This window comes from Carassius carassius, chromosome 20 (assembly GCF_963082965.1).
Source record: "Carassius carassius chromosome 20, fCarCar2.1, whole genome shotgun sequence".
NCBI classification, from domain to species: Eukaryota; Metazoa; Chordata; class Actinopteri; order Cypriniformes; family Cyprinidae; genus Carassius; species Carassius carassius.
This window is the reverse complement of record NC_081774.1, coordinates 17,204,906-17,217,268: the sequence shown is the minus strand read 5'-3', so window position 1 is coordinate 17,217,268 and position 12,363 is coordinate 17,204,906. Positions and strand designations below refer to the sequence as shown.

Below are 12,363 nucleotides of genomic sequence, written 5' to 3'. Positions count from 1 at the left end.
GTCCATGCTTTTGTAATAATTACAGTAGAGCATAAAAAGTGGTAATTATTATATAAAAAGTCAAAATTTTTTACATAAAAAGTTAATATTAAGAGCTAAAAAATAATGATTATGACATGTCTTTTTATAATTGTGTTTTAATATTTACTTTTGATCTTCTAAATGAACATCATTTCCACTTTATTTTCTCTCAGTAATTTTAATTGGTCTAATACAATAACGTTTCATTAATTCATAATTTTGACTCTATGTCATAATTTTTTTTATATCTAATGATAATGACTCACTAATTGGAATTATGATTTTTTTATGTCACAATTTTGACTTTTTAACTCATAATTGATTAGTATCTCATAATTTTGACTTACTTCATAATTAGAATTGAGTATCTCATACTTCGGCTTTTTATCATTTATCAATCCTCTGATAATTGTCTTAGTATGTCAATTTTGACTTTTTATTACATAACTATGATTTAGTATCTCATAATTTAAAATGTTAATCTCAAAATCATGACTTTATCTGATACTGTTTGTCATAATTTAGATTTTTTATCTATTATTGGTTTAGTTTCTTATCATTTTGGCTTTTATCTCATAATTATGTTTAGTGTCTCATAATTTTGACAGCATTCACTTCACCTGTCACTTCTGATTATTCAACAGTGAGACACCTTGAACAATCAGAGCACCTGAAAATGAGCTTCACTTACACTTTATTTTCATGTAGCTGCTTGAAGGGAAGAATAATAGAGCCCACATAAAAGCACAAAGACTTCAGCATTTGTGGCCTATCCAGAACCTACAAATGCATGGCAGCTGTTTACTACAGGAAACGCCTGCAGCTACCTTGCACTGGAAACAAGGGCCAACATGCTGGGCTTGGGTGGATTTCATGGAAATAAATAATGGAATAACAAATAAACCGCCAAGCATTCCAAGAAATTTGTTTATATATATATATATATATATATATATATATATATATATATATATATATATATATATATATATATATATATATATATATATATATATATATATATACATATACATATACATATACATATACATATACATTTGCATTACCATTTGCATTTCCAAAAACACAGGCTAAGTCGCAGGAAACATGACCTTTATCTTTGATCCTTATCCTATTTTAAACCATAAGTTTAACCATAAATCTAGCCCTAATTGCAAACTAGTCTTACATAACCAGACTTTCGATAATCAGCATGCAAGTCTGGTCCAGTCTGTATCTTATTCTAGCCAAGAACTGATCTGCCAGACCAATATGGTAATGCTGATATAGCAATAAGCAATAGACCAGTGTAAAAAAATAAATAAAAAAAAAACACTTTCCAGTGTCAATCTGTTATCAGCTGTCCAGAAAGAATTTATGAAATGAGAAGGAATTTGTGTAGAAATGATAAATGAACATAATTTATGAATTATGTGCATGAAGTCAGTTCTGCTGTACAGTCTGATATATATCCTCAGGCTCCACCACTTAACTGCTGGACCACTGCACTGTCACTGATGAGGCAGAGTAATCTTAAGAGTGTAAAGTTTCTAAATTACAAACTACCAGAAAAAAACGGAAAAAAAAAACTGGAACATCCGATCGATGTGGTAGGCCAATTATAAGCTAAACCATGTGTGCTCTGACTCAAACACTAAGGCCTCCTTCCTCACAACACTGAACTTCTGCTTTGAGAAGCAGCGTTAAACACGTCTCACACAGTGGGGATGGGAAGAGAGTGGCTGACATCCACAGAGACATGGGTTTACAGGACAAAACAGACCAAAATGAGAAACATGAGAACTTTGGTATATCCAAAGCTATAAAGGCAAAGCTGCTTTTATGAGATATATAACATGTGACACTTCACAGAAAACCCCTCTCACTTCAGGCTTACACATCCTGTTTCAGTTCCCCATTCAGTTCTCTGTGGATCATAAAATTGCATTATCTGATTCTTTTCAGGAGACCCACAAAGCATCTGGCATACCTTGATAAAATAAAATAAAATAAATATCTGTCTTCCAAAGCTACTTTTTTATTTTATTATTTTATTTTATATTATTATTTTTGTTGAACAGTGTGAGATAGTACATGCATTGCTAATGATCATTCTTTTGCTATAAGTTCAAACACCTCAGAGGACCCTTTAAGACTGTTGCTATTTTTCTGATGATCAAATGTTTCCAAGCGATGTGTATTTTTTTAATCAGGCAACTTCAAGGTCCATCTGTGAGTGATATTGTGAGAAGAAGTCCACCAAAGGAAAAAAAAGAAACCACATCTGCAACTTCTGAGGCCTCTGAGCAATGGCTTCTCTACGGTCAGAGAGCTAAACTCCAGCACAGGCTGCCATTCTTTGAAGCAGCGCTAAAAACACTGACTGTCATAGGTCCTTGATCCAGACTTGTTTATTTCTCAAGGGAGGCAATAAATGCTTGCACATGATGTTTACGATGAATTCAGGCTTGTGCTGATGATATCATAAAACCAAGCCTACAAATTTCTATATGCTGACATGAACAAGTTTTTATTTTTTTTATAATAAAATGGTTTCACTCTGAGATGATGTCATACATTTCAGATGTAAAATTAAATGTATAAGATTTTTTATATACTTTGAACTGCCACCAGTGTAGTAGCTTATTGGTAATCTTTTTTTGAATATTTGAATTTATATATATATATATAAAAAATTATTATTATTATTAAATTAACATTATTATAACATTTTATCTTAACTATTTGGTTCATCCCTTGCAGACACTGTGGAAAATTCCTATAAAACTTTTAAAACAAGGACAAACTATTGTGCTTGAATAATTTGTTTTCTTTTAGCTTAACAAAAAGGGTTAAATTCTCATAAAAATGCACAGTCAAATGAATACATGCTTTTATTAAAGAGAAAACAAATCTTTGAAAATATTTCAGTTTGAAACAGTACACATTTGTTGTTTTTTTAAAGACACCACAGGGACATTCTAAGACTTAAGTGAAGTCACTCCATTCCTGTTTCTGGACAAAAAAAAAAAAGTGACCAATATTATATGAACAATCCCATGTTTGCATGTATCATGCATTGGCTTTTTTTTCTCTATTCCCATAAAATGAATGTTTTCAACCCGGACACAATGCCACAATGCAATGTTACATACTTTGTCAAATAATTAGAATTTTCTGCACTGACTATAAAACCTCAAATATTAGAATACCTTGCCAAAATATATTATCTCAGTAAAATTGTTAAAGCTTTCATTTCCAAGTAAAACTCTGGAGTGAATATGACTCCAACAGCCCTCAATATTTCTCAATAAACTGGAAATCGTGAAATCCTATAACCAACAGAAAAGCTCTGTAAGACACCAGCCTGAAGCACTGTTGCCAAAACAGATTTGATTCACTCAGGATAATCAGGCTGTGCCAAAACTTCTCAGGGCTAAATAGTCACTACATACCAATAGGGGGCACTCTTGACCATGTCAATTTGGAAAATAGTGCATATTTCTGAAAATATTCATATGTTGTCATTGCAGCTCCTCTGCACAGACATTTATTTGGATGTACTGCCTAATGAAACATGATATGACACAGCTAAACATGGATAATTACTTCATAATGTGTGATAAGTAACAATAACCTCTTTGAGCTTCACATAAAACAACAGTCAAAGACAAATTCACAATGGCACTTCATCAATGAATAAACTTTACATAACCTTTACATAGATCTTTTTCTTAAACATTCACAATAACACTCTTAAAAATAAAGTTTCTAAATGGGATTTTTGCAGAGATGTCATAGAAGAACCATGTTTCGTTCTCCAAAAAACCTTTCTTAAAAGAACCGTTTTTTTCTTGCTGTGAAGAACATTTTAAAAATCTAAAGAACCTTTAATGCAATTAAAAGGTTCCATGGATGATAAAGGTTCTTCATGGAACCACAGATGCCAGTGATTCTTTGTTTTTAAGAGTGTGGGTACCGTTCATAAAACAATTTCTAAAGCAAAACCTTTATTCACTTTATCGGCGAATCAAGGATCTCTTCATACTCCTGTCTTTTGCTCTTGCCCACCCAGTAAAGCTTTACAGCTGTCAGCACGACAACACTGGTGATGATGATGAGACCCCCGATGATGTCGTACACCGAGGGCACCATGTGGAGCACAATTAGCTGCAGAAGCATAGCCACAACAATCTCCATATGCTGAACGGTGCTGACCAGTGCGGGGTGGAACTTGTTGAGGGCGTAATAGACCCCCAGGAATGCCACAGTGGAGCAAACGCAGATGCCGATTAGATACCCCCACGTCTCTCCGTCCAGTGGAATGATGGGCTCCTGCAGGATGAACATGGTGGAAACCCCCCACACCGTTCCGGTCCAGCCAAAGGTGAAGAGTGCAGTCCACATGCTCACCCTCTCTTTGATGGCGCGGTATATGATCATGGACAGGGCCGCCATTAAGCCTGCCATCACCGTCATGGTGTAGCCAAAGGCCTCCTTCCAGAAACCAAGTGATCGGTGCTCGCCTACGATGTTGGGAATCATGACCAAGCAGAGGCCAAAGACGCTACTGACAACTGTCACCACGTCTGTCATGCCCAGTCGCTCGTCGATGAGTAAAAATGCCAGTACGGCGCTGAAGACCGTCGTGGTGGCTCTCCACATGATGGTGCCATTGCTGGGTGGGACGATGGCAAAGGAGGTATATGCACATGTGATTGAGATGACATTGCACACGCCATAAAAGAAAAGACGCAATCTGTAGCCTTGAGGCCCGAAGGGAGGCTCCTTATAATAAAAAACCACAGCGATGGACAACACCTGGATGACGGAGCGGATAAAGAGAAGCTCCAGCGACGGCACCCTAGAGTCAGCAGCCAGGCGTGTGATGAGAGCCACACAGCCGTGTGCCAGAGCCGCCCCGAACAGAGCGGCCCATGTCATGCGTGAGGCAAACACAGAGGCCTCCCCGAAGCTCTGCAGCTGACCTCCGACCCCTTTCTCCTTTTGGTCCCCAGCAGGTTTGGACCGACTGTCAAGTGCACCGAAAAAAGTCCTGCCTGACTTTCTGTCAGTGAGGTGCTTCCTGTCTGAGGTCTCTTCGACAAATGAGCCAAAGTCTTCAAAAGATGGAGCGTCATCATAGCCCTCGTCTCCAGGCTGGGGAAAGTGAGTGGCGTATTTGACTGTCACTGTGTTTGGGTGGATTTTGACTCTCTTCTTGGAACCAAGAAGATGCTTTGATGGTGAATCCTCCATTTTCTTATAATACCAGCTGTTGAGTAGCTCCTGAATGTAAAGAGAAAGAATCGTTCACAAATTAAATACTTCAAGCTTAAAATAAGATGTGCAGCTCAATACATCCAGCAATGCTTTTAAAATGACATTGAAATTTTACAGAGAGAGACTTCTCAAGCAAAGCTATGACATATAAGCGTCCTGGTGTTCTGGAAGTATTTTTGGATCTGGATCGATGACTTTTACTCACTCTGAGTTTACCACAGCATAAAACCTAAGGCAAACTCTTTCTTTACAAAAAATGAAATTAGTTCATATTATATGTGACCATGGACCACCGAACCAGCCATAAGGGTCAGTTTCTCGAAACTGGGATTTATAAATCATATGAAAGCTGAATAAATCTTTTTTTTTTTAATGTATGGTTTATTAGGATAGGACAACATTTGGTGATATACAACTATTTAAAAATCTGGAATCCGAGGGTGCAAAAAAATCTAAATACTGAGAAAATCACCTTTGAAGTTGTCCAAATTAAGTTCTTAGCAATGCATATTACTAATCAAAAATTACGTTTTGATGTATTTATGATAGTAAAATTACAAAATATCCTCATGGAACATGATCTTTACTATACTAATGATTATTGGCATTAAAGAAAAATCGACTGGTCAGCGACTGGTTTTGTGGTCCAGGGTCACAAATGCTTTTTAACTGTAATATAGTGAAATATTATTACATTTTCAAATAATGTAATAAATAAAGTCTGTAATAATTTCTATTTTCAAATGTAATTTATTCCTGTGATGCCATCAAAACCTTACCTCAAATTTTTGAATGGGAGTGTTTATGTCAATATGTGCAACCTATAGTGAGACTAGCGTTTACAAGGGTTTTATATATAAATATATATAAATTATATAAATCATAAGCATTTATAAGCAGATAAGTTATTTCACAAATATGTTTTTCTTTACATGATTTTCCATGGTAATATTCATATTCAATTATGTTATGTTAATCATATATTTTTGTTAATTACATACCCTTCAAGGATGAGGCTATTTTTCATCAATTTCAGGCTGAGGCAAGTTGTTTCTTGTGTCTTATGTATACAATTTATTTTATAAAAAAAAGGGGAAAAGGTGTTTCTAAATTGTTTTAAAATTGTTTTAGACTAATTGTTTTACATTTTAAAATCTAAGCCTTTTTGTTGTCAGTTAATTAAGATATGTTTCTACAAGAACTGACTCTCAAAAAATAAACCTACAGTGAGAGTAAAAAGTGTGACAACTAGCCCCGCTGTCTCCTACAAGCTATTTTGAGAACATGGTCAGTAACGACGCCTGCTTGACGCAGAAAGCAGGGGATGAAGCTGTCATATATGAGTGATATTTAGCAGAGATGAACTGATTTCACAGATACTCTGTCTAGTTGTCTAGTAGCCTACTACAGCGCTGAATGTACTCACGCCCCTCCTGTTATTAATGTCTAACATACATGATCATTTAGCTTTAATAGGCTACCTATATATGTATATATATGAAACTATATGGCCATTTATTAGAAGGTAACTCGGATATCTCTTACTAAGACCACCTGCACAATGACCAACAAAAACGCTGAAGTCTCACCTGTCCTCTCAGACGCCTCTGGCCACTGAAGATCTGCGAATGAATCTATGAAATCCAGCTATCATTGTGAGCCAATATGTTTAGTCTTCCCATGCCTTTCTTTCTGTATGGAAACGCTTCTGGATTTGTCTAAATAAATAATAGCAGGTCCCACAGAGGCTTTCCTCGCAGGATGCTGAACTGAAGGGACGTTGTTTCTGGATTGTGAGATCTCAGTCGAGCTGCATGCATGGACTATAATGAGCAGCATTTGCTCTGAGCGTGCGTCATCGTTCAGGAGGAGCGTGTCATTGACGCAGTAGAAGTTCACCTAACAACATTTGAATCACTCCGTCACTCTTCATTGCCATGGCGTGAATATCATTTATACATGAACAGAAATTAATTAATAGAGATATTTTATTAAAGTTCCATAAGCATAAGTGCAAGGTGAGTACAGCATGACATGCTCATCTAAATAGTTCATTTATCAATAAGGATGAAAACTATATGGCTTTATACATTTCTATACCTCAGATATATCATGTTAAACATGCCATGAGCCAATTATATAAGTGGATTTCTTAAAAAACGCAACAAGCATTAAATTAATGTTCTTTGTAGAAGAGCGGTTACAAGTGAATTATTAATTACAAGACAATAATATGGCTATAGTTTTATGCTGTTTATAAAAAATAATTAGTGTGAAACATAATCTTTCTATATACACACTTAAAAATAAAGGTGCTTAAAAGGTTCTTCACAGCGATGCCACTGAAAACCATTTTTGGTTCCACAAAGAACCATTCAGTCAAAGGTTCTTTAAAGAACTGTCGCTTTCTTACCTTTTTATAATCTGATGAACTTTCTCTCATCACAAAGAACCTTTTGTGAAACAGAAAGGTCCTTTAGATGTTACAGAAAAGTTCTTTATAGAACCTTTAGACAAAAAAAGTACAGTTTGAAAGTAAATGAAAGGTGATCTTTTTTGAGTGCACTTGTTCCGTCTGGAAAATGAGAACCACACTTGTCTTTTCAAACATTTAAAAGATGCTTTAAATGTGATCAGGAGCAAAGAACTGCATCATTCATATTTCATGATTTGATATGACCCCTGTGACTTCTGTTACTATAATGAGGGGAGATCTCAGCATGTTTTGACCTCACATATGCTGACTGATTATCTGACACAGCTGTGTAACATCATTTTTCAAGAATCTCTTTGTCTTGCTGGCTGGATTTCTGCTTGTCTTTTTAACGAAGGTATAAAAAATGAATAAATCATCTTGTCTATCATGTCTTGAGTGAGTTTGTTTTGCTCATCCATTTGTAATTACTCACAGATAGTCTTTAATATTTATAATAACCAAGGGTGTGTGAAAATAGCAAGACCCTGTTTCCATAGTAACTACACCAGAGAGTTCATCAGAACATGCGGTTCAGCTCAGAGGACCAACCATTTATCTTAAAGTGTTTATTTTTCATGTTTTTAATAGGCTGTCTGTGAAGCTCCCTGAATAAACAACAGATGGGCAATTTTCTACATGCTATCAACACTATACTCGTGGAGACTCACACTCACACTGGGTTAATGAGGTTTCCTTGAGTCAGACAGGAAGCTATCAAACACGCACTATACTCATTAGAGTTTGGTTCCATTGATTTCACAGATTATGGGGGAGAACCAGGACAGCTCTGCCTTAGTGTCGACTTCTACCTCTAATGAATTAAAAGTGCATAAAGAACACTGATTTTATGTGAGATATCTGAATGCTCTGTCTGTCAGTGTCTGTTTTACTGATGCTGTGACAGCTCAGTGAGTGTATAAACCTCAAACACCTCTGAACTCTTTTCCGCTGTGTGCTGGTGTGGAGAATGATGGATGAAACTCATTCCACAGACACAGAGAACAAAGTGTCAATGCTATTTTCCCTGCGGCACAGTTTAGTGCCGTTTGAAGACACAGTATTAAATGATAACACTCATACATATTATTTAGTTTTCCTTTCTTTAAACTCAATATTTTACTCTGTGAATTAAAAAACAAACAAAAGCATTATTTCCTTTTTTTGATAGCACATAAAAAGTAAAGTTTAAAATTAAAGTTTTCAACAGGTTTTCTATAGTTATTAAACTTTTAAAGCATATTGGAACCAGCTCATAGGTGCCTCCTGGGGTATGCTTATCCCTGTTTGGGAATTATTGTAATAGTAAATTGTTTTTCTACAACTTAATATAATAATAATAGGCAGTCTGTGCCCAGTACTTATATTATGTGATTATATATGATGGAAATGAATGATTCAATGCACAATGTCTTTTATTCATTTACAGATTCTGGCATAAGTTAGTTCTCACTTTATCTATGCAAATTTTTGGTTTTGACATCAGTGTAAAAACATAAATCCTTGTCATATCCCTGGAATTGTGGGCATATGAAGACAGAGACATTATAAAAAATTCTCAAAGTGACAACAGCTCTGCGAGTCAGAGATTGGAGAAGGCATCAGAGAAAAATATTATATTAAAAAGAAGTACTCTAAAAAAATGCTGCAGGGTTAAAATCAAAACAATATGGGTAATTTTAGCAACCCAGCACTGGGTCCCAACAGGCTGGGCTTTTGTTTGTTTAGACGTAGCATAATGACTAACAACACATGCAAAATAATCAAAAGGTGAATTGTATTAACAAGCAAAAACACAATATTAGAAATAAACAAATCTCAGAATTTTAAGGCTTAATGTAACAAAACGTCATACATATAATATTGTTTATGTGAGAGGCTTCAATATATTTTGCACCAGCCATTAATCTATCACATTAGAATTTCAGAGACAGATTTGGTCTGCCCTATAATATATGACATGCAATGAAGTGTCAGTCCTTCAGAAATCCAGACTGAACCTCACTCAGAACATTCTTTGTGTAAAAAATGGACTTGTTATTTAACAAACTGGAATCCAGAGTTGTTGCACTACAGGGCTGAACCTGGTTAAAGCAGATCATGAAGAACCAGTGTTGCTTCACAATCCCTCACTGTTTGTTTGCACTGGGCAATAGCCCTGCTGTCTTCATGAGCTGATCATAATGAATAGACTGCATCTTCACCCTGTTATTTTGAAAGCATTAAATATATCAGTTCAATCTTCTCTGAGCTGAGAACATCAGAGTGATGGATTGATGTATCCTCTTTAATGGGTTGTATTTTGTACACCTTGTTGTTGATCGAAACATTTTAAATAGCAATTAGTCCCAAATTTTTTTTATTACATTAGGCCCTATACATACTTAACCCATAGTCCCATAAGTTTACTGGAGTAATAGCTTCCTGTACTTACCTAAATAAGAACACATTGCAACCCACTGAACCAGCTGCATGTTTAACCCTCACAGCCTTAATAAACTAACTACCCTAACTGCTTGGGTGGGTGACAAAAGTTTGCATGTGATTTTACTGTAGGCTACAGTTTGCATGTAAATTTCCCTGATGTTCTCAAGAAGCAGCTGGCTTGCTGTCTGAGACTGCTTGGCATTTGTAAAACAGACACAGATGGAGTGAACATTACATTTCTGGTAATTAAAATTGTGTTATCTTAATCAATAAACAGTATACTGTACAGTTACACTTTATTTTAAGTTGTCCTTGTTACAGTTTAATTATACATTTACATACTGAGTAATATTAACTAACTGGCACTTACTATATGGGTTGTCTTCGGGTCACTTGCATGTAATTATGCATATTCTATTGTTATTATAATAGTACTATAAGTATGTAACATGTTACAAGGACCCCTTAAAATTAATTGTTACTCTTTATATTAAGTGTTCTTATCTACTATTTACTTACATTTAAATCAATCTTTTACTTATATTTGAAAATACTGTCCTGTAATTAATTTCTGTAGTTACATTACACTGTAGTGTAATTGCACAGTTGTTATAATTACACTGTCCCTAACCTTAACCATATCCAACAAAAGTGTTTTGCAATTCAACATGAACACAATAGGTACATTGTACCTAACAGTTTATTATATTTAAGTGCACAGTATTTAAAGACACCTAATATAAAATGGGACCTGAAGGGTTAATCATTTGAATACATTTTCCAGCTGATAAATAATAAAAGCCAATCAGAAAGATTGTTTAAAGTTGCAGACCTCATAAATGCAGCAGATGCTTCTAATAAACAGAATGTGATCATGTGCTGGTGTGGAAACCAGTGGTGTGTACTTTGGCTGCCTGCACAGTAAATTTTATTGGTCCCCCTTGGTCAAATTTCTGGGGGCCCTCAAGTGGAAACATTGTAGCTCCACCAAAGGCTCCAGGATCCCTGTATACAGTCCCACTTTTGACCCCAGTATGGTTCTGAAATCTTCTGTCTTCGAGTCTCTGAGGACCCTATTTTCACCTGCCTCTCGAGAAAATATGTCATATAAGTCTCAAGCAATCCCAAGCGTCAATTCCCAAGCAATTAATGGGAAGTACTCCTTGACAACATGCTTATGAAAGACTAAAGGATGAGGGACGGAGCTTGTGGGCTCGGTTTGACCAGCCAGTGATTGGCCGATCATGACTGTGAGTGTATATGGTGTGTTATCAATCTCATCCATTTTTTATTGGTGCAACAGAACGCAGACATCAATAAGAGGGAGCAAAAGAGCTGCTGTTAGAGCTCACAGCAAGGTTACTGTGGTGTAAAAATAGAGCCAAGCTGCTGGACATGATTGCTTTTAGCTGTCCTTGCTTCAAAGACATTTGCTGGACCTATGTGATTAAGGCTAAGGGAGAGACACTGTTGACAACGTCATGCTGTGTTGTTTTTGCATGTTCTAGCTTTTTGATGATGGAAAATTGAACTGTAATCACAAATGTAAATTTATGGACAGCTAATGCAATAAATCTTTTGTGATAAAGACTTATGAGGCAGTGGTCTACATTATGAAAATTGTACATATGAATGTTCTATAGACATAGCAAAGCACGATATATTTTAATCCATATAGCTGTGAAAGGTAAAAGTCATGGTGGTAATGATGAAAACACAACCTTCAGAGGCTGCTGTTGCAATGTCACATGGCGGTGTGGTGTGCAAACAGGCAGAATGATGATGAAGAAGAACGATAAACAGTCTTTAATAATCCACATAGAGGTATCCAGACAGGTCAAGAACACACAAGGTAAGATTCACAATAACTGACAAATTAGAACACAATTGACAGGAACTGATATAGAGCAGAAAAGGGGGGCAGTCAGGTGAGCACAATGAGATGATTAATTAATAATGAGAACAGGAACCACCAAATATGGATACAGAGGGAGAAACCACAATCAACAGTCCACGGGGGTGTGACAGAAATCTGTAGCTCTTCAACAATACCTTTTCAGAGACAAAGCTTTAGAAATTTATCAGAGTAAACGCTATGTGACCTGTAGACATCTAAAACCTATCAAACACTCTGTTAAGGGCTTTTTGATCATTCTGTC

General features: G+C 35.9%; 1 protein-coding gene across 1 annotated transcript; it reads right to left on the bottom strand.

Moving 5' to 3' along the window:
- Nucleotides 1-3,061: 3,061 nt before the first annotated feature.
- Nucleotides 3,062-7,137, bottom strand: slc35g2a (solute carrier family 35 member G2a). Its single transcript, XM_059501919.1, has 2 exons — nt 6,894-7,137; nt 3,062-5,310 (listed from the first exon to the last, which is right to left on the bottom strand). Exon 2 carries the CDS (start codon nt 5,278-5,280, stop codon nt 4,036-4,038), a length of 1,245 nt encoding a protein of 414 aa, XP_059357902.1. The 5' UTR covers nt 5,281-5,310; nt 6,894-7,137; the 3' UTR covers nt 3,062-4,035.
- Nucleotides 7,138-12,363: the final 5,226 nt, after the last annotated feature.